This window comes from Hyperolius riggenbachi, chromosome 6 (assembly GCF_040937935.1).
Source record: "Hyperolius riggenbachi isolate aHypRig1 chromosome 6, aHypRig1.pri, whole genome shotgun sequence".
Lineage (NCBI taxonomy): Eukaryota > Metazoa > Chordata > Amphibia > Anura > Hyperoliidae > Hyperolius > Hyperolius riggenbachi.
The window spans coordinates 196,135,574-196,158,072 of record NC_090651.1 but is presented as its reverse complement, the minus strand read 5'-3'; the positions used below and the strand labels follow the sequence as shown (position 1 = coordinate 196,158,072).

General features: G+C 44.9%; 1 protein-coding gene across 2 annotated transcripts in view; it reads right to left on the bottom strand.

The window, feature by feature from the left end:
• Nucleotides 1-22,499, bottom strand: part of ROBO4 (roundabout guidance receptor 4) — a 1,158,575-nt gene that overhangs the window by 176,219 nt on the left and 959,857 nt on the right. For both annotated transcript variants that reach the window (XM_068240264.1, XM_068240265.1), the window contains exon 16: nt 12,083-12,492. In XM_068240264.1, coding sequence (XP_068096365.1) covers nt 12,083-12,492 — 410 coding nt within the window. The remainder of the gene's footprint in view (nt 1-12,082; nt 12,493-22,499) is intronic.

Here is a 22,499-nt window from a genome sequence, read left to right as displayed (position 1 = left end):
CAACCAACAATAGGTATCGGGTTAGTTTAAATCTAATAGCCTTGGTCATCAATGAAACCAGATTGGATACCTGGCATGTAGCTCTTGGTGATGCCTATATCCTAATCCATGAGGAGACCTATAGAGGAGGTTTAGAGAGGTCATAACCACTCACAGAGGGTATTATATAGGCATGACCAGTATGATCGAACAATTAAGCCGCCAATAAGTATACAAATAGCTTGAATCAAATAACCTAGATCATATTGGGACAGAGTGGGACAACCGGATTGGATGCCTGGTATATAGATCTTGGTGATGTCTGTGTCCTAATCTGTGAGGAGACCTATAGAGGAGCGTTTAAGGAGGTCATAACCACTCACAGAGGGCATTTACAGGCATGACCAATATGATCAGGCAACCAAACCGCCAATGAGCATACAAATGACTTAAGTCTAATAGCCTGGGTCATATTAAGATAGGGTGAGACATCTTAGGGGCACGTATTAGATCTAGGAATGGTGCCCCTAAGATGTCTCACCCTATCTTAATATGACCCAGGTCTCCTCACAGATTAGGACACAGACATCACCAAGATCTATATACCAGGCATCCAATCCGGTTGTCCCACTCTGTCCCAATATGATCTAGGTTATTTGATTCAAGCTATTTGTATACTTATTGGCGGCTTAATTGTTCGATCATACTGGTCATGCCTATATAATACCCTCTGTGAGTGGTTATGACCTCTCTAAACCTCCTCTATAGGTCTCCTCATGGATTAGGATATAGGCATCACCAAGAGCTACATGCCAGGTATCCAATCTGGTTTCATTGATGACCAAGGCTATTAGATTTAAACTAACCCGATACCTATTGTTGGTTGAATTATTTGACCACATTGGTCATGCCTGCAAATGCCCTCTGTGAGTGGTTATGACCTCCCTATACCACTCCTTATAGGTCTCCTCACGAACCAGGACACAGGCATCACCAAGATCTATTTTGTCAGGTATCCAAGTTGGCACTATTGATCATTATGTAATTTGGCTACGCCAGTCTTGTGTCACAGTGAGTGGTTTTGACCTTATTCAACTTCTCTTTTACATAGTTACATAGTTACTTTGGTTGAAAAAAGACATACGTCCATCGAGTTCAACCAGTACAAAGTACAACTCCAGCCTGCTCCCTCACATATCCCTGTTGATCATAAATCCCTGGATTAACATCATTGGCATTACCTAGTAATTGTAGCCATGGATGTCATTCAACGCAAGGAAAGCATCTAAGCCCCCTTTAAATGCAGGTATAGAGTTTGCCATAACGACTTCCTGTGGCAATGCATTCCACATCTTAATCACTCTTACTGTAAAGAACCCTTTCCTAAATAAATGGCTAAAACGTTTTTCCTCCATGCGCAGATCATGTCCTCTAGTCCTTTGAGAAGGCCTAGGGACAAAAAGCTCATCCGCCAAGCTATTATATTGCCCTCTGATGTATTTATACATGTTAATTAGATCTCCTCTAAGGCGTCTTTTCTCTAGACTAAATAAACCCAGTTTATCTAACCTTTCTTGGTAAGTGAGACCTTCCATCCCACGTATCAATTTTGTTGCTCGTCTCTGCACCTGCTCTAAAACTGCAATATCTTTTTTGTAATGTGGTGCCCAGAACTGAATTCCATATTCCAGATGTGGCCTTACTAGAGAGTTAAACAGGGGCAATATTATGCTAGCATCTCGAGTTTTTATTTCCCTTTTAATGCATCCCAAAATTTTGTTAGCTTTAGCTGCAGCGGCTTGGCATTGAGTACGATTATTTAACTTGTTGTCGATGAGTACTCCTAAGTCCTTCTCCAAGTTTGATGTCCCCAACTGTATCCCATTTATTTTGTATGGTGTTAGACCATTGGTACGACCAAAATGCATGACTTTACATTTGTCAACATTGAATTTCATCTGCCATGTATGTGCCCATATAGCCATCCTATCCAGATCCTGTTGCAATATAACACTATCTTCCTTAGAGTTGATGATTCTGCACAATTTTGTATCATCTGCAAAAATAGCAACATTGCTCACTACTGTATCCACTAGGTCATTAATAAATAAATTGAAGAGCACTGGACCCAGTACAGACCCCTGTGGGACCCCACTGCTAACAGTCTCCCATTTTGAGTATGATCCATTGACCACAACTCTTTGTTTTCTGTCCATTAGCCAGTTCCCTATCCAAGCACACAGACTCTTCCCCAGTCCTTGCATCCTCATCTTTTGCACCAGACTTTTGTGGGGAACAGTGTCGAATGCCTTAGCAAAGTCTAAGTATATCACATCTACAGCATTCCCAATATCCATATTAGCATTCACTACCTCATAAAAGCTGAGCATGTTAGTCAAACAGGACCTGTCTTTAGTAAACCCATGTTGATGCTGAGAAATAAGATTATTTTCTACTATGAAGTCATGTATAGTATCTCTTAGTAACCCCTCAAATAGTTTGCATACAACTGATGTTAAGCTTACAGGTCTATAATTTCCTGGATCTGATTTTTTGCCCTTCTTAAATAATGGGAAAACGTGGGCTGTACGCCAATCCACTGGGACTCTGCCAGTTGCAAGAGAGTCACAAAAGATAAGATAAAGGGGTTTATCTATAACTGAACTTAATTCCCTTAGGACCCGAGGATGCATGCCATCCGGGCCAGGTGCCTTGTCTATTTTTAATTTATTTAGTCTTGCCTTTACTTCTTCCTGCGTTAAGTATTTAATATTACAGTTAGAAGATTGAGACTCTTCCGCCTCTGTAATTTGCAACAGTGCTGTTTCCTTTGTAAAGACAGAAGCAAAGAAAGCATTTAATAACTCTGCCTTACCTTGGTCATCCACCATTGAGTTCCCACCCTCATCCTTTAGGAGTCCTATACAGTCAACCTTTCTTTTTTTAGAGTTGATGTACTTGTAAAACTTTTTTGGGTTAGATTTGATATCCCTAGCGATTTGATTTTCAGCTTCGATCTTTGCCAGCCTAATTTCTTTTTTACAATTTTTATTGCACTCCTTATAATTGCTTAGTGCAGCCTCGGTCCCCTCCTGTTTTAGGACCTTATAGGCATTCTTTTTCCTCTTCATTTTATCTTTAACCTTTCTATTCATCCATAGAGGCCTTTTTTTATTCCTAGACATTTTGTTTCCATATGGGATATACATACTACAATATTGATTGAGAATACGTTTAAAAGCTTGCCATTTCCCTTCAGTGTCCTCCCCTTGTAGTATATTATCCCAGTTCACCAAACTTAGTGCCTGCCTGATTTGATTGAACTTTGCTTTTCTAAAATTCATAGTTTCAGTGGTCCCGCTGCCCCGTGGCCTATCAGTCACCAGATCAAACGTTATCATGTTGTGATCACTATTTCCCAAATGTTCTTGAACCTGCACATTTGATACATTATCTGGTCTATTCGAAATGATCAGATCCAGTAACGCATTCCCCCTAGTTGGTTCCGTTACCATTTGAGTCAAGTAATTGTCCTGTAGTGCTGCCAGAAATCTGCTGCTTTTACCAGAATGGGTAGCCTCAATACCCCAGTCAATGTCTGGAAAGTTGAAGTCGCCCATAACTATGACCTCATTTTTACTTGCCGCTTTTTCAATTTGCTGTAGTAATTGCAGTTCTGCAGCTTCATTAATATGAGGTGGTCTGTAGCATACCCCAATAAGCAATTGGCAACTTTTATTTCCACCATGAATATTTACCCAAACGGACTCCACATCTTCGCAATCTTCCTCCATCTCATCGTTGAGGACAGCTGTAAAAGAATTCTTAACAAAGAGACAAACCCCTTTAGGTCTCCTCACAGACAAACATTATTGGCATCACCAAAAAATGTCTATGCCTTGGATTATTTTTATGAACTTATTAAGTGGGCTATTTGAATTGGAGAATGCTATTCCCTGGGGATTCTTCCACGCTGTCTTTACTCAGCAGCAGCACTTTATTTTGCATTGGCAAATTTTTCTGTATGGTGTCAGATAGTCCTGACACAATTTCAATAAACTAAGTGTGTAAAAAACTATATGTTAATGTCAATAAATTGCAGTTTTTTGAGCAGCATATACTGGTCAGTGGTTGTTTGGTTTTGGTCCCTCTATGCACACTGCCTGTGTGTTATTTAGATTAGAGCAGCTTCTCTCTTCTCTCTTATCTTTTACAAGCTGGATAAATCGTCCTCTGAGCTGGCTGGGCTTTCACATAGTGAGGAATTACAGACAAGGGCAAAGCTGTTTGCAGGAAGAAAAGAGCAGCCTAAAACTTCAGTGCATGAGAGATGCAGGGGGAAAGAAACACACAAATGATCTCTTGAGATTCAAAAGGAAGGCTGTATACAGCCTGCTTGTGTATGGATGTATTTTCTATGTGTGGACATACTGTACATCAACCTACTTCCTGTTTTGGTGGCCATTTTGTTTGTTTACAAACAAACTTTTTAAAACTGTTTTTAACCACTTATAATGCGGCGGGGAGCGGCGAAATTGTGACAGAAGGTAATAGGAGATTTCCCCTAACGCACTGGTATGTTTACTTTTGTGTGATTTTAACAATACAGATTCTCTTTAAGCTAGTAGTAGGCTAAGGCTGCCCTAGGCTAGCAGGCTTAGCCTGCACACAGACTAACACTAGCCTAGCACAGTATACACTATACACTAGCTGACTAAAAACAATCAAAAAACTAACTATATAAGACTACAATCAATGTGTTCAGGAGGTGAATAGGATGCAAAACGCTGGGTTTAGCAGTGGAATGCACTTGCTCAGACACAGCACACCACTGGAGAATCTCGCAGTACCAGGCACAGTCACACACAAGTGCATGGCTCCACAAGTTGGCCACCGCCTTATGGGCCATGCTCCCCTCCTCTGATTGGTTGCTAGGGTTGCCAGGTCCTCGGCTAGAGGACTTCTGATTGGCCCAATCACGTCATCCCTGAATCCTGAAGCCGAAACCGAACCCATTCGGCCATCCGGCCGAATTTCGAGTGCGCACATTCGGGAACCTTCGCATTCGGCTCCGGGTCGTTTTGAAATCTTCGGGTTCACATTCGGGAAACCTAAAAAATCACCCGAATTTTCGGGTGAACTTCGCATTCGGGGTCCTGCTGAGTACCCCTGATCCACAGAACCTCCATTGAAACTGCTGAATCTCCCAGACAGTCTACATCAAGGGGACATCCTCAAAGAAATTGCATCTAATGGCATAGAAACAGCGTGGGAAAAGTTGTTAACACTGGGCTGCTCATCAGAATTGGTAAATACTCTTCTTAAAGAGTTAAAGCAGAATTTTTACATGCTTGCTTTGCTTCTGTCTATACCAAGGTGAGGCCTTTAACTCATAATATGGCCCTGGATTGTTCCCAATCTTCCTCATTCAGCATTAATTGCCTAATGCAGGAAGGTGTGCAGGAACAAGTAAATAAGATTAAGATAGACAAGGCACCTGGCCCAGTTGGCATCCACCTTCGGGTATTAAAGCGGAATATAACCCAGAATTTCTTCTTTGCTCTAATAAATTATTTACAGCATATTATATACAACCAGCATTTTTTGTTTTACTAGAACATCATTCAAAGGGTTAACACAGGCTTTAGAAGCTTTAAATACGGACTATTTAATGCTTTAGAAGCATTAAATAGTCCGTATGCAGGCGGCTGGCAGCGGCAGATACATACCTTCCGTGCGCTCCAGCGCGGACATTTCTCCCTCTAGTGTCTTACGCTACTTCCTGTTTTTACAGGAAGTAGCATCAGAAGCTAGAGAGAGGAACATCCGTGGAGCGCACGGAAGGTATGTATCTGCCGCTGCCCACCGCCTGCATACGGACTATTTAATGCTGGAGGGGAGTGCAGAGGGGAGAGCCCGAGGTGAGGGAGAGCCCGTCCCCCCTCCTATCCCCCCTCCCCACCGACGTGCCACCAAGCTCTCCCCTCATGCTGCGATAAAAAATAAATATCATATAGGAGACACACAGTGATATTTGAGAAGTGAAATGAAGTTTATTGGATTTACAGAAAGTGTGCAATAATTGTTTAAACAAAATTAGGCAGGTGCATAAATTTGGGCACCACAAAAAAGAAATGAAATCAATATTTAGTAGATCCTCCTTTTGCAGAAATGACAGCCTTTAAACACTTCCTGTAGGTTCCAATGAGAGTCTAGATTCTGGTTGAAGGTATTTTGGACCATTCCTCTTTACTAAACATCTCTAGTTTATTCAGGTTTGATGGCTTCCAAGCATGGACAGCTCTTTTTAGCTCACACCACAGATTTTCAATTCTATTCAGGTCTGTGGACTGAGATGGCCATTTCAGAACGTTGTACTTGTTCCTCTGCATGAATGCCTTAGTAGATTTTGAGTAGTGTTTAGGGTCCTTGTTTTGATGAAAGCCAGGCCCAGCGCAGCTTCAGCTTTGTCACTGATGCCTGGACATTGGTCTCCAGAAACTGCTGATACTGAGTAGAATCCATGCATCCCTCAACTTTGACAAGATTCCCAGTCCCTGCACTGGCCACACAGCCCCACAGCATGATGGAACCACCACCATATTTTACTGTGGGTAGCAGGTGTTTTTCTTGGAATGCTGTGTTGTTTTTCCTCCATGTATAACGCCCTTTGTTATGCCCAAATAATTTAATTTTAGTTTCATTAGTCCACAGCACCTTATTCCAAAATACTGTAAAGCTGGCTTGTCCAAATGTGCTTTAGCATACCTCAAGCGGCTCTGTTTGTGGTGTGGGCAGAGAAAAGGCTTCCTCTGCATCACTCTCACATACAGCATCTCCTTGTGTAAAGTGCGCCGAATGGTTGAACGATGCACAGTGACTCCATCTGCAGCAAGATGATGTTGTAGGTAGGTCTTCAGTGCTGGTCTGTGGGTTGATTGACTGTTCTCACCATTCGTCGCTACTGTTTATCCGAGATTTTTCTAGTTTCGCCACTTTGAGCCTTAACTTGAAGTGAGCCTGTGGTCTTCCATTTCCTCAATATGTTCCTAACTGTGGAAACAGACAACTGAAATCTCTGAGACAGCTTTCTGTATTCTTCCCCTAAACCATGATAGTGAACAATCATTGTCTTCAGGTCATTTGAGAATTGTTTTGAGACCCCCATGTTGCTTACTCTTTGTAACGATTGGTGTCAGCACACAGAGAACTCTGATTATTGGTGATCTGCAGTATCACCAATAATACAGATGCTATACCTGATTATGTGGTGATCTGCAGAATCACCAATAATACTAGTATATCCTGACACTGAACAACAGAAGAGAAATAGTGTTTAGTGTAACAGTAATACGGATGAGAGAGTTGGGTGACTCAGACTGTACTGCAGCCGGTGCTCACCTTATGAGTGGATGAGACAGACCGTGCTGCAGCCAAAGGCATATGAATACCACAACAATGAGAAGGAACACAATAATGCAGTACAGCTGACCACCTGTGGAGCAAGTGATTCAGACTGTACTGCAACCGGGTAGTGTTTGGTGCACAGTACAAGGAGGAACAATCCTAGTGATGCTGGACTAAGGATCCCCTGAAGAACAGGTAGTACAGACTGTATTGCAGCCTAGGAGTAGTTGATACAGTTGGTGCTGCAACCTAAGTGACACATGCAGTACTGCCGCCTAGGAGCGAGTGATACAGACAGTAATGCAGCCTATGAATACCTGAAGGGCAGGTATCACAATTAAGCAGCAGTATCCTACACCTGAGAGGTTGGTGTAAGAAAGTAGTTTCCCTCACCAGTGGCAGGCCCACTGATGCGGGTAGCGAGGTAAGACAGACAGAGTTGGCAACGAGCGGATAGATACAGTACAGAAACGGAAGACTGATTCAACGTCAAGGACAGGCAGGGTTGGCAACGTGAATCAGATAGGCTGAGGTACAGAATGGACAAACGGAAGAATAGTCAGAGCAAGCAAAAGGTCATTAACAGATAAACAATGCAATAGTACTTTAAAGCTATCAACAGAATCTGACTAAGTGTGGATCCCCAGCTCCGGCTGGTTCTAGCACACTTTGGGATCTTACTAGGGTCTGAGCACTAACACACTATAGCATTCGCAACAGCAGACGCAGAGCTACTGACAGACCTGCTCTATATATAGTCAACATGCTCCATAGCGCCGCCCCAGTCACTCAGCCAATCCGGATGCTAGCTGGAATCAGCTGACCGCATGATCAGCTGACTCCCCTATTAGCTGCATAAAGGTCCTGTTGCTCTGTTCGCGCGCGCGTAGCCCTTAACTTGTGAGCAATGGAAGGACCCTGAGCATGTACTCACGCGGCAGAGGCCGCCGGTTGATACGCAGAGATAGCCGCCATGCTGCTTGACTCAGCGGCGGCATCTCCGATATTCCTTACACTCTTCAGAGAAAAATAAAAGAGGTAGACCTACAATTGACCCCCTTAAATACTCTTTCTCATAATTGGATTCACCTGTGTATGTAGATCAGGGGTCACTGAGTTTACCAAGCCAATTTGAGCTCAAAAATTAGTGTTCAAGGTTTTGGAATCAATAAAATGACAACAGTGCCCAAATTTATGCACATGCCTTATTTTGTTAAAACAATTATTACACACTTTTTGTAAATCCAATAAACTTAATTTCACTCTTCACATATCATTGTGTGTGTCTCCTATATGATATATTTAAATATTTAACTGACTTGTTTTATCGTAACAACCAACGATTTATACAATCATGACAATTAACAAGGTTGCCCAATCTTTCGCATCTCACTATATATATATATATATATATATATATATATATATATACATATATACACAGTATATATCAGGTTTTTTTTTTCAAGAGACACCAGACTTTCATTGGGCAGCATTTTTGTTTACTATGCATTTTAATAGGAAAAATAGTTAAATAAAATTTAAAAAACACCTTATTTCTCAGGTTTGATCAATTTCAGTTTAAAAATAAAAAGCGCTGCTGTAGATAAATAACACAAATTTTATTTGGCCATTTCTCCGTTTTTTCCACAAAGCGTATATTATGTTCCTATCACAGTTTCTGGTGATGATATTTGATTTTGCAGCAATAGTGGGATTTTGCTACAGTGTGTACTTTACACTTCAAATTGAGAACACATTAAAAATGTTTCTAAGAGTAAAAATTAGGTTACATCCCCTGCCTCCTCCCCCCCCCCCCAAAAAAAAGTAGCCAGATGTGCCCCCAGTACTAACACCTTCCCCCCATAGGCAGCAAGGTGTGCCCCCAATCTTAGTCCCCCATTATAGACGACCAGATATGCTTCCCCGTATAGGTAACGGTAAACAGATGTGTCCTCAGTAAAAGCCTGCTCCCCCAAAAATAGCTAGATGTGCCCAGGGGCGGACTGACAACTCATGGGGCCCCCGGGCAATAGGAGATTATGGGGCCCCCATACCAGTGTTTCCCACCTTTCACGTTATATTTTTACAGACTAAGATATAATAATTTATTGACAACAGTAAATATGTTATATTGAGATATTACACAGTGACAAAAACCGCGGCGCGCCAAAAAATGGGTGTGGTCACGCAACAGAATGTGGGCGTGGTCATGGGTGGGGCAAAATATACATGACCTTAGCAGTGGTGTAAAAGGTCTGCTGGGGAAGTTTGAACTCTGCCATAGTGCTTCCCCCCAAAATACATGTAACCTGACAGCATTTCACAAAAAATCCATGCAATTTGGCAGAGGTTCCTCCAAAATACAGATAATATGGCAGTCGTTCCCCCAAAATAGACGTTATCTGGCAGCAGCGGTTCCCCCAAATATACATAATTTGGCAGCGGATCACCAAAAATACATGTAGCAGCAGTGGTTCCCCCAAAATACACAGAATCTGGAAGCAGCAGTTCCCCGTTATACACAATCTGGCAGCGGTTCCCCAAAAATACACATAAGGCAGCTGTTTCTCAAAATACACTTAATCTGGCAGCAGCAGTTCCCCAAAAATAGTTAATCTGGCAGCAGTTCCCCCAAAATAGGTGCCCCCAGTATAGGTAACCAGGTCAAAGGGTATCCCCAGTGGAAGTATCCAGGTCTATAGGTTTTCCCAGTGCAGGTATCCAGGTCTATAGGTGTCCTCAGTATAAGTAGCCTAATCTACAGGTGTCCCCAGAATAGATAACCAGGTCTATAGATGTCCCCATTTAAGATAGCCAGGTCTATAGATGTCCCCAGTTAAGATAGCCAGGTCTATAGCTGTCCCCAGTATAGGTAGCCAGGTCTACAGGTGTCTCCAGAATAGGTAGCCAGGCCTATAGGTGTCCCCAGTACAGATAGCCAGGTCTATAGGTGTCTCCTGTATAGATAGCCAGGTCTTTAGGTGTCTCCAGTATATGTAGCCAGGTGTATAGGTGTCCCCAGTATAGCCAGGTCTATAGGTGCCCCCAGTATATGTAGTCAGGTGTATAGGTGCCCCCAGTATATGCAGTCAGATGTATAGGTCTCCCCAGTATAGCCAGGTGTATAGGTCTCCCCAGTATAGCCAGGTGTATAAGTGCCCCCAGTATATGCAGCCAGGTGTATAGGTGTCCCCAGTATAGCCATGTTTATAGGTGCCCCCAGTATATGTAGCTAGGTCTATAAGTGCCCCCAGTATATGTAGTCAGGTGTATAAGTGCCCCCAGTATATGTAGTCAGGTGTATAGGTGCCCCCAGTATATGCAGCCAGATGTATAGGTGTCCCCAGTATAGCCAGGTTTATAGGTGCCCCCAGTATATGTAGCTAGGTCTATAAGTGCCCCCAGTATATGTAGCCAGGTGTATAGGTGCCCCCAGTATATGCAGCCAGGTGTATAGTTCTCCCCAGTATAGCCAGGTCTGTAAGTGCCCCCAGTATATGTAGCTAGGTCTATAAGTGCCCTCAGTATATGTAGCCAGGTGTATAGGTGCCCCCAGTATATGCAGCCAGGTGTATAGGTCTCCCCAGTATAGCCAGGTCTGTAAGTGCCCCCAGTATATGTAGCTAGGTCTATAAGTGCCCCCAGTATATGTAGTCAGGTGTATAAGTGCCCCCAGTATATGTAGTCAGGTGTATAGGTGCCCCCAGTATATGCAGCCAGATGTATAGGTCTCCCCAGTATAGCCAGGTCTATAGGTGCCCCCAGTATATGCAGCCAGGTGTATAGGTCTCCCCAGTATATGCAGCCAGGCTTGTAGGTGTCTCCAGGAGGGGAGACAGCCAGTGAAGGAGGGCGATGGGCATAGCAGCGGAGAAGGGGGGAAGTTTCCCCCCCCCCTCCTCTCACCTTGGGGCCCTCCTTCCTGGCTCTCCCCTCCGTAATCTGTAAGACAGCTGGAAGCGGCTGACAGCGGGCGGAGACTTACTGCTGTTCAGCCACCGGAGGCATCGCTGATCTGTGTGCAGCTAGTCTGGGCTTCTCAAGCCCACACTAGCTGCACACAGATCAGCGATCCCTCCGGTGGCTGAACAGCGTCTCCGCCCGCTGTCAGCCGCTTCCAGCTGTCTTACAGATTACGGAGGGGAGAGCCAGGAAGGGGGGCCCCAAGGTGAGAGGAGGGGGGGGAAACTTCCCCCCTTCTCCGCTGCTATGCCCATCGCCCTCCTTCACTGGCTGTCTCCCCTCCTGGCTGCTCAGGGTTCTATGGCGGGTGGCGGGCCCCCCCTGACCACGGGCCCTCGGTCCGTGCCCGAGTGCCCTAATGGTCAGTCCGCCCCTGGATGTGCCCTCAGTATAGTTAAATGTGCGTCCAGTATAGGTAGCGAGATGAGCCACGAGTATACAGTAGTCAGATGTGCCCCCAGTTTAGGTAGCCAGATGTGCCTCCAGTATCAGTATAAATAATCAGCTATGCCCTCAATATTAGCCCCCCCATACAGATAGCCAGATGTTCCCCCAGTACTATCCCCCCCCCCCCCCCCCTTTATAGGTAGATAGATGTACTACCATAATTAACCCCCAAGAGGAGATATACTGCAGCTGTGGAAAAAGTGGTTCATTTAGCATCTTCTTCATTTTATACAGCTTTTAGTACTCCTGGTAGAAGCACCTGACTATGTATTAATTAACTTACCACTATAGAACCTCTCTGCCCCTGTTGCCTCTGATTGTGACATCCCCAGGCAAAAACTGTCAACAGCTACTGCCAGAGCCTTGGCAAAGCTGGCATCCATTAGGAAGGAACCATCAGAGGAGCTAATCATGCTGCAGCGAGCACTGATGTAATTATCTTCAGACACTGATCCCCAGCCATTGACCAGTGAGCTTGCCATGGAGCTCTCATATTCGCTTATGCTGGAGGTTGGGGTCTCACAGTATTTCCTATATGACTGTAACGAATTGACATCTCCAAGCTCCAGGTCATCATCTTCTTCTACTGTATCCATTTCAATAAGCTCAGAGGACAGCGGGCTACATATATATCCATATGTGCTGGATGAGGAGAATGGCCTTGGAAAAATGGAGTCACTCTCAGAGTGGTACCTTGAATGTAAAAAAAAAAAAAGTTATTTTTCCACTTAAAATTATCCTTATCCATAGCTCTCAATTTTTCCTCTTTTTTTGTGGGACAATTCCTCTGTCTCTTTTTATTTCCTCATTTGTCACGGTTTAAGGTATGATGTACACACCTGTGTATTTATACAGTATGCATTTCTCTGCTAAAAATGGATTTATGTGTCTATAAATGTTATTCCCATTCTCTGAGTTGCTGTATTCCTTATTTTCAGATGCTAAGGCCCGGTTCACATTAGCGGTGGCTATCCGGAATAGCCGTGCCGGAGCCGCACCGCATGCTGGCCGGACGAAACGGACGCACGGCATAGCAATGTAAGTCTATGCCAGGGTTCACATGTGTCCGTTTCGTCCGGACCGGAGCCGGACCGGATCCGGACTCCGGTGTCCGTTCCAACATGCGCTATTTTTTGGTCCGGCTCCTCCGGCAGCCGTATCCGGGGCGGAGCCGGACTGCACCATCCGGCCAATGGAAACCAATGAGAACCGGAGAGCGCACAACACACTGGCAAAAAATCCGGATGTTCTACCCCACTTCCTATGAGGATTGTTGCGGCGATATTGTATCGGGGACACATGGGCAACCATTTTGGAGTGGAGCAGCACGAGCTGGAGATGTTGGCAGCATGTTGGAGGTGGAGGTGAGTGCTAAACAGCGGAGGGCCTGATTCCACAGGTCCCCCTTCTGCTGACCTCCCAGACCCCAACATTTTTTTTTGTTTTTATACAGGTTGTTATCTCTTTAAGAATCCGGATCCGGACCGCAACCGTGTTCATACCGCACGGAAACCGTATGCAACCGGACCGGATCCGGACAGGAACCGTACGGTTCAGGTCCGATCCGGCTCCGGTGCGGTCCGGACATCCGGTGCGGTTTTTGCAAAACCGCAAGTGTGAACCGGGCCTAATATGAAAAAAGAGGTAATGATAGAAAGACCCAGTCCCATATGCAATTAACCTTTTCTCATGAGTTTTCTCCTGGCTGGGAGATAATTTGCACCTGCTCTTTAAAATGCAATTTCAGCATTTTACAATTGAAAAAGTACCAAAAAAACAGATTAAAAAGTACTATCAAAATTATTTTGGATATGTTCTTGCTTGCTGGCGGTTTGAAAGGCATTTTGTTTACAAGGTGGGAAAATATAGAAAAAGTGAATTGCATATAGGCCCAGTGTAGACTGAAAAATGAGAATATGTTTTTTATTCATAAAAAAGAAAGAACAAAGAAACAATGGAGAGTCCCTCTGGCGGGGTAGGTCTGGCTGGCAGGAAGACAGGACTCAAGAGAAATTACTCATGCAATTCACTCTGTCACTGAACTAGGCAGCTATTGTACATTTGATGGTATTAGATAGTATCGGGTCAGCCTCTAAGTTTTGCAATGGAATTCCCCTATGGTAGATATCAGTGCTTCCTTTTCTAAAGTTTGCAGAGCTGGTGAGGAACAATGTAAGACTAGATTTGGGAAAGTCCAATATAAAAGAACATACTGAAAATAGTAAAATTCGGTAATATTTACTGACCCAAATATATTTCTGCATATTTTTTTTAGAAGTAATGTGTACCCCCATTTCATTATTTGAAATATATTATTTCCTATTAGTTTGTCCTTAGAGATGGCTCGAACCTCCGATTTTGGGTTCACGTTTGCGCGAATCATGCGAACCGCAAATTACTTCAATGGGTAGGCGAACTTTCAAAACTATGAACACCAGAGGCGGGACAAGGTCCTCTAGCACCCAAGGCTGAGACACCAAAGTGCGCCCCTCCATCCCTGCCACCCCAGCCGTCACACACTGATTGCTATTAGACTAAGAGGTGCCACAGGACCCACAAGCTCCCCAACACCTTAATCTCTAGTTATCTGGCTTGCAGTCACTGCTATGTAACCCCTTTTATTATTTCTTTCTGCTTCAAACTCAATTAGGAATGACAGCTGAATGAATTGTGCGCCCCCTCCTACACTGCGTCCTGAGGCTGGAGCCTCTCCAGCCTATGCCTCGGCCCGGCCCTGATGAACACTGTTTCTGGCCACAAAAGAGATGGAAAAGATGTTTCAAGCAGTGATACTCATCCGGATTTCGGATATCCGGGTAGCCCGGATATCCGACCATTTTTCCACTATCAGGCCAGATCCGGATTCCGGATAGTTAGGCAGAAATCCGGATAGCTATCTGCAGATAGTTTGACCGCCAACCCGGATATCCGCGGATTTCTCCAAGATATCCGAATCCGGATTACAAGTCGGTGGCAAAAAGACAAAGACGGCCACCACCACCATCTCTCTTTGGTCTTCTAGGGATTTGTAGTATGTCTAAAGCAAGCTTACATACTTTGACCAGTAATCAAACCCAGGTCAACTGCATGGAGGCCAGCTATGCTCACCACTATACCACCAACCACACACACAGCAAAGGACAGCACTTTGAAGTCTGGAAGATTCCAGGACAAGGGTGGGAAGGATGAAAAGCTAGGTGGCCATGCAACCATTCCTGCTAACCTAAAGCTTATTTATAGACAGTCATGAGACACATGCCGGGTGCAGGGCTGTGTGGTGAATGATCCTATAGACAGTCATACGAGACACATGCTGGGTGCAGTGTTATTTCCTCAAAAGAATAAGCCCAAAAAAACTACTAACTGTCCAGTCTTATCCACTGACAGTGATACCATGTAAGGAACAATAATCTCTGGGGACTAGGATCATCGATCCAAGAACATTAATTCATTTCTTTTGCACATGCTGGGTGCAGGGCTGTGTGGTGAGTGATCCTATAGACAGTCATACGAGACACATGCCGGGTGCAGGGCTGTGTGGTGAGTCAACACATTGGCTTAAGACTTTACCAAATCCAATGCTCCAATATGGGGAAGCTTCTCTGTTTGCTGTTTGCTTTTTTTTTTGTAAGTGTGGTGTCACAGTTCACTCATCTCTTCAACTACAAGAAAGGCCCAGGAGTAGTCTTAGCTACCGTAATATCTATGTTACGGCAGGGCCCTTATAACACTTTCTCTTACAGGGCTATGGAAACCGTTTTGCCCATGCGATAAAGCGAGGTGCAAAAATGAAATCATGCCTAGCAGAGGATGATTTTGATCCATCAACCTCTGGGTTATGGGCCCAGCACACTTCTGCTGCACCACTCTGCAGTCTGCTTACATTTGCATACAATCTTCACGTTTAAGAAGGGTACATTCTTTCCCTTCACAAAACACAAAGCTATCCCTGGGTGAGGTTAAACCACCAACCTTTCAGTTAACAGCCAAATGCACTAACCAATTGTGCACACAATTGCTGCTAAATGGCTATCTGGGGTTTTCTTCAGACAACTGTTGAACACAAAGCCATCCCTGGGTGGGCTTGAACCACCAACCTTTTGGTTAACAAACAAATGCACTAACCAATTGTGCCACAGGCGCTGTGCGCACAATTGCTGCTAAATGGCTATCTGGGGTTTTCTTCGGACAACTGTTGAATACAAAACACAAAGCCATCCCTGGGTGGGCTTGAACCACCAACCTTTCGGTAAACAGCCAAATACACTAACCAATTGTGCCACAGGCGCTGTGCACACAATTGCTGCTAAATGGCTATCTGGGGTTTTCTTCAGACAACTGTTGAACACAAAGCCATCCCTGGGTGGGCTTGAACCACCAACCTTTTAGTTAACAGACAAATGCACTAACCAATTGTGCCACAGACGCTGTGCGCACAATTGCTGCTAAATGGCTATCTGGGGTTTTCTTCGGACAACTGTTGAACACAAAAGGCAAGGCCATCCCTGGGTGGGCTTGAACCACCAACCTTTTGGTTAACAGCCGAATGCGCTAACCAACTGTGCCACAGAGACTAGTTGTTGCTGCTAAATGATTTTATGGGGATGTATGTGTGTCTTTTGGAGGGAGGAAGTAAGTCTGCTCCAAGAAGTTTAATGCCACTTTTTCCTACAGCAAAGCATTTCCTGTGTGGCAGCAGAGTGGTGCAGTGGAAGTTTGCTGGGCCCATAACCCAGAGATTGATGGATCAAAACCATCCTCTGCTAGGTATAAATTCATCTTTGCACCTCGCTTTATCGCATGGGCAACCCGGTTACCATAGCCCTGTAAGATAAAGTGTTATAAGGGCCCTGCCGTAGCATAGATATTACGGTAACTAAGACTACTCCTGGGCCTTTCTTGTAGTTGAAGAGATGAGTGAACTGTGACACCACACTAAAAAAAAAAAAAAAAAAAAAAAAAGCAAACAGAGAAGCTTCCCCATATTGGAGCTGTCACAAATAGTGGGGCAGCTGCAGCGAACAGCGCCGTCACCGCAGCTGCCTCCGTGTCTCTGCCTGGCCCCCTACCCGTGCCTCGGGCGTCTAGAACGCCGAGGACGGGTCTGTCTGCTGCCCATAAGGTCGCTTTGACGCGCGCGCACCGTCACGACCTTTGTGCGGCGAAGAGGCGTCTCAGCTGATTTGCGGGTCGGCTGACGTCATGCCATGCGCCTGCCGCCGCTGATTGGCCGGGCGTAGGGGGGCGTGCCTCAGGGTATCCTTGGGCTCTTAAGCCCGGAGGAGTCACTCGCAACTTGTCTGCTGTTGCAAATACTTCGTTTTAGCACTCAGACCTAGTCAGGTTCCTGCTGTGATAGATGTGTATGCAGTGTTTGCGATATACATCTATCTCTAGTTAGTATTCTTGATTATCTGTGTATGACTCTAGGCTACCTTTGACTATTCTTCTGCTCAGTGATTCTGTACTTTAGCCCATCTGATCTTGCTGCCGACTCTGCCTGTTTACCGTTTCCTCTCTGCCTTCCGATTCTGTACTGTATCTGTCTGTCTTTTGCCAACCCATTTAGTCTGACCACTCTATTCACCAGTGAGCCCTCGTCACTGGTGAGGTGTTCGCTGTACTCACAGTGCCCACCAGCTCCTCTGGTGAGGTATTGCCAAATCTGGCAGTACTTACTGTTGCACCAAACACCACTGTGCATTAAAGCTATCACACTTGTCGGTTACTATACTTGCATTATTGGTGATTCTGCAGATCACCATATAATCAGTTATAGCATCTGTATTATTGGTGATACTGCAGATCGCCACATAATCAGAAATCTGTTCCTTGCTGACACCAATCGTTACAGGAGCATTGGATTTGGTAAAGTCTTAAGCCAATGTGTTGACTAACCACACAGCCCTGCACCCGGCATGTGTCTCGTATGACTGTCCATAGGATCCCTCACCACACAGCCCTGCACCCGGCTTGTGTCTCATATGACTGTCTATAAGTAAGCTTTAGGTTAGTAGGAATGGTTGCATGGCCACCTAGCTTTTCATCCTTCCCACCCTTGCCCTGGAATCTTCCAGAATTCAAAGTGATGTCCTTTGCTGTGTGTGTAGTTGGTGGTATAGTGGTGAACATAGCTGGTCTCCATGCAGTTGACCTGGGTTTGATTCCTGGCCAAAGTATGTGAGCTTGCTTTTGACATACTACAAATCCCTGGAAGACGAGAGAGAGAGAGAGAGAGAGAAGAGAAGGTGGAGGTGTTTAGCTTCTAAAACAGTTAAGAAGCCTTTAAGGCCTCTTTCACACCAAGACGTTGCATTTTAGGGGACGTTAAGGTCGCATAATGTGCCCCTAATGCAACGCATGGTGGTGTTGAAGTTGGACGTCAGATAGAGCCGCGTTATGCAGCTCTATACTGATAGAACAGTCGCTTCAGGATAGTAATGGGAAGTCCGGATCTTTTCAAGGATTCGGATGATTCAAATTGGATCATTGAAAAGATCCGGATCTTTGAACCGAATCATGTGATTCATTTCACTAGGGAAGCAGACTGGGGGTGAAATGACTAGCAGGACACCACTTTCCCTGCACTGTACATTCTGTATGTTCTTGTTTCTTCCAGACAGACATCCACTGTGAACCGAATCGTTCATTGTGATGATCCGGATGATTCGACTCACAAAAATGATCCGGATCAAATGAACGATTAATTCATTATGCGGACATCAATACGAGTCCAGGTTACGTCACCACAGTGCAGTGAATATTAATTAGCAATGGGTCTAGTCACTGAGCATGTGCAAGCAGTCTAACGCAGCTAAAGCCCAGTATAACGCACAGCATGCTGCACTTTCCCAGAACGTGCAGCGTTACAATGTAACGCATCGTGGGCACTGTGAACAGCCCATTGATTTTTCATTACTGTGCGGTGGGCTGTGTTACAGGCTGCTCTAACGTGCGCCTGTAACGTCCCACTGTGAAAGCAGCCTAAAAGACCATGTTCCGGTTTTCAATCCGGATATCCGAATCTGGCCGGATACTGGGGTCGGGTATCCGAATTCAATTCGTTTTTCAAAATTGCAAACTCGGATATCCGACCCGGATCGGATATCTAGGTATCCGGATCTGAATTAGTTCCAGATAGTGAAAAGTGGTATCCGAGCGCCCCTGGTTTCAAGGGGTCTAAACACCTGGAGGGGGGCAAGGCAGAGTGGGATACACGTCAAAAGTCCCTGGGAAAATTATGGATTTGACGCAAAGCAGGGTTATAATCCCTTAAGGGCAGAAATCACATTGCATTCCTAAATTGGAGGCCTAAAGTGCTTGAAAACATCTTGCATGTGTACACATGGATCAGCAGGTAGTGTAAGTAGTGTACTGCTTCACACTGACAGATCAAACTCACTGTGTAACGCACCGCAAACAGCTGTTTGTGTGGTGATGGCCATGCTGGACTGGTGTGCAAAATGGCGAAAGTGCAGGCGATGGCGGTTTTCAAGCCCAAATGGTCGGGCTGAGGTAGCTCAATGACAGAACAACAGTGACTGTCCAGCTGATCGAATTTGGTCTGTCTACAATGAAGAAAACACCTTATTATCTTGGGTGTGCCCCCCAACACACTCATATAGGTCATTGCTTCATTGTGATACGCAAGCCCCTTCCCAGCGGCAAGGTAACGATCATGAAGGGGAATTAACACTTGTACATGCCTTTTGTTTTGTTGTTGCAGCCAGAAAAATTAGGCAGGCATGTACTCGCACAGGAAAAATGATTATTCTTTTTGTTAGTGGCCTTAAAAATTCAGGAATCCACCAGGAGTCCTGGACCCTGTTGGTGGTGGCGGAGAAGGCAGTCAAGCGGCCTGCAGGCAGAGATGCTGTGTGGGGACTGACTTAGTCTTCGGGCAGGCAGTAGCCCTCTGGGATCCACGCCTCATTCATTTTGATAAAGGTGAGGTACTGAACACTTTTTAGACCTAGGCGACTTCTCTTCTCACTGACAATGCCTCCAGCTGCGCTGAAGGGTCCTTTCTGACAGGACACTTGAGGCAGGGCAAGCCAAAAGTTGGATGGCAAATTGTTACATAGTTACATAGTTACACAGTTACATAGTTATTTTGGTTGAAAAAAGACATACGTCCATCGAGTTCAACCAGTACAAAGTACAACTCCAGCCTGCTACCTCACATATCCCTGTTGATCCAGAGGAAGGCGAAAAAACCCTTACAAGACATGGTCCAATTAGCCCCTAAAGGGAAAAATTCCTTCCTGACTCCAGATGGCAATCAGATAAAATCCCTGGATCAACATCATTAGGCATTACCTAGTAATTGTAGCCATGGATGTCATTCAACGCAAGGAAAGCATCTAAGCCCCCTTTAAATGCAGGTATAGAGTTTGCCATAACGACTTCCTGTGGCAATGCATTCCACATCTTATTCACTCTTACTGTAAAGAACCCTTTCCTAAATAAATGGCTAAAACGTTTTTTCCTCTATGCGCAGATCATGTCCTCTAGTCCTTTGAGAAGGCCTAGGGACAAAAAGCTCATCCGCCAAGCTATTATATTGCCCTCTGATGTATTTATACATGTTAATTAAATCTCCTCTAAGGCGTCTTTTCTCTAGACTAAATAAACCCAGTTTATCTAACCTTTCTTGGTAAGCGATCTAGACCTTCCATCCCACGTATCAATTTTGTTGCTCGTCTCTGCACCTGCTCTAAAACTGCAATATCTTTTAGGTAATGTGGTGCGCAGAACTGAATTCCATATTCCATATGTGGCCTTACTAGAGAGTTAAACAGGGGCAATATTATGCTCGCATCTCGAGTTTTTATTTCCCTTTTAATGCATCCCAAAATGTTGTTAGCTTTAGCTGCAGCGGCTTGGCATTGAGTACGATTATTTAACTTGTTGTCGATGAGTACTCCTAAGTCCTTCTCCAAGTTTGAAGTCCCCAACTGTATCCCATTTATTTTGTATGGTGCTAGACCATTGGTACGACCAAAATGCATGACTTTACATTTTTCAACATTGAATTTCATCTGCCATTTATGTGCCCATATAGCCATCCTATCCAGATCCTGTTGCAATATGACACTATCTTCCTGAGAGTTGATGATTCTGCACAATTTTGTATCATCTGCAAAAATAGCAACATTGCTCACTACTGCATCCACTAGGTCATTAATAAATAAATTGAAGAGCACTGGACCCAGTACAGGCCCCTGTGGGACCCCACTGCTAACAGTCTCCCATTTTGAGTATGATCCATTGACCACAACTCTTTGTTTTCTGTCCATTAGCCAGTTCCCTATCCATGCACACAGACTCTTCCCCAGTCCTTGCATCCTCAACTTTTGCACCAGACTTTTGTGGGGAACAGTGTCGAAGGTCTTTGCAAAGTCCAAGTATATCACATCTACAGCATTCCCAATATGCATATTAGCATTCACTACCTCAAAAAAGCTGAGCATGTTAGTCAAACAGGACCTGTCTTTAGTAAACCCATGTTGATGCTGAGAAATAAGATTATTTTCTACTATGAAGTCATTGTGACAGCTCTGGCCACAGGTAGTGGCGGCGCTACACTGGGGCTTACCCAGGCTTAAGCCCCAGCTCACAAGCTGTCAGCCCCCCCAAAATCCCCCCCCTGCCCATACAATCTGTAACAGACTGGGCGGCATTGGTAAAAATATGTTACAGCGGGGGGGGGGGGGGGGGGGGGTTGGGGGGAGATGGCGCCAGCCAGGGCATCATTGCCGCACAGCTAATAGAGACAGAGCTGGCTGACAGAGGGAGAGACTCCAGTCCCGCCCCTCAGCTCAGGCATCCAACTGCAGCCCAGCTTTTCCTCCTCCCAGCCTCTATTTTCCTGTCAGCCGGGCTCCAGCTCCACCCCCTTTCTAGCATACAAGATAGTGACTGGGGAACGAGGCATCCTGCAGGAAAGTGTAGCCAGCCGTGCCATACAAGTGATAGCAGCAAAATCAGCCAGTCAAGCCCAGCAATGAATCACCACAGAAAGGTTTGAGCTGACAGTCTCACGTTCATTATCTGTAGTTGCTGCCTGTGTACTTTCTCTGAGCGCAATCTGTACTGTTTCCGCCCGCCTCTGGGATCAATCTGGTGTATATATTGGGGAGTCCTATCCGGGTTAGAGGTCCATCACTCCTCAATCCACAATCATCCAGGTAAAGAAATCAATCCCGGCAGAACTCGACCCTTTAAAGTGCATGTAAGTGCTTTTATTGCATCTTAATGGCAGCTGTACATCAGCATCACAACAGCATGACGTTTCGGGCAAAGGCCCTTTATCAAATGCTGAAGTTCACAAACTATTGCAAGACATATATAGGATTTCAAAAAAACACACGCCCTCTTAGGGGGTGGGCACTATCCTTAAAGTTACATGATCTCTTACTAGGGGAAAGACAGCAATAGACTATTAGAACGGGTTATAAAAAGCATCTCAGACTGAAGTCCTCATTTAACCCTCCTGGTGACTGGGTCCCCAGCCTGTCCATCCAGTAGGCCTCCCTCCTTAAAAGGGCATTCCTTTGATCTATCCCTTCTCGACTCTGTATCACCTCCAAAATCTGCCATCTTATCTGCGTTACTCCATGGCGTAGCTCAACAAAGTGGCGCGCTAGCGGTGAATCTTTTTTCTTTTGTACATCTCCTTCTCTCGCTCTAGAGGGATT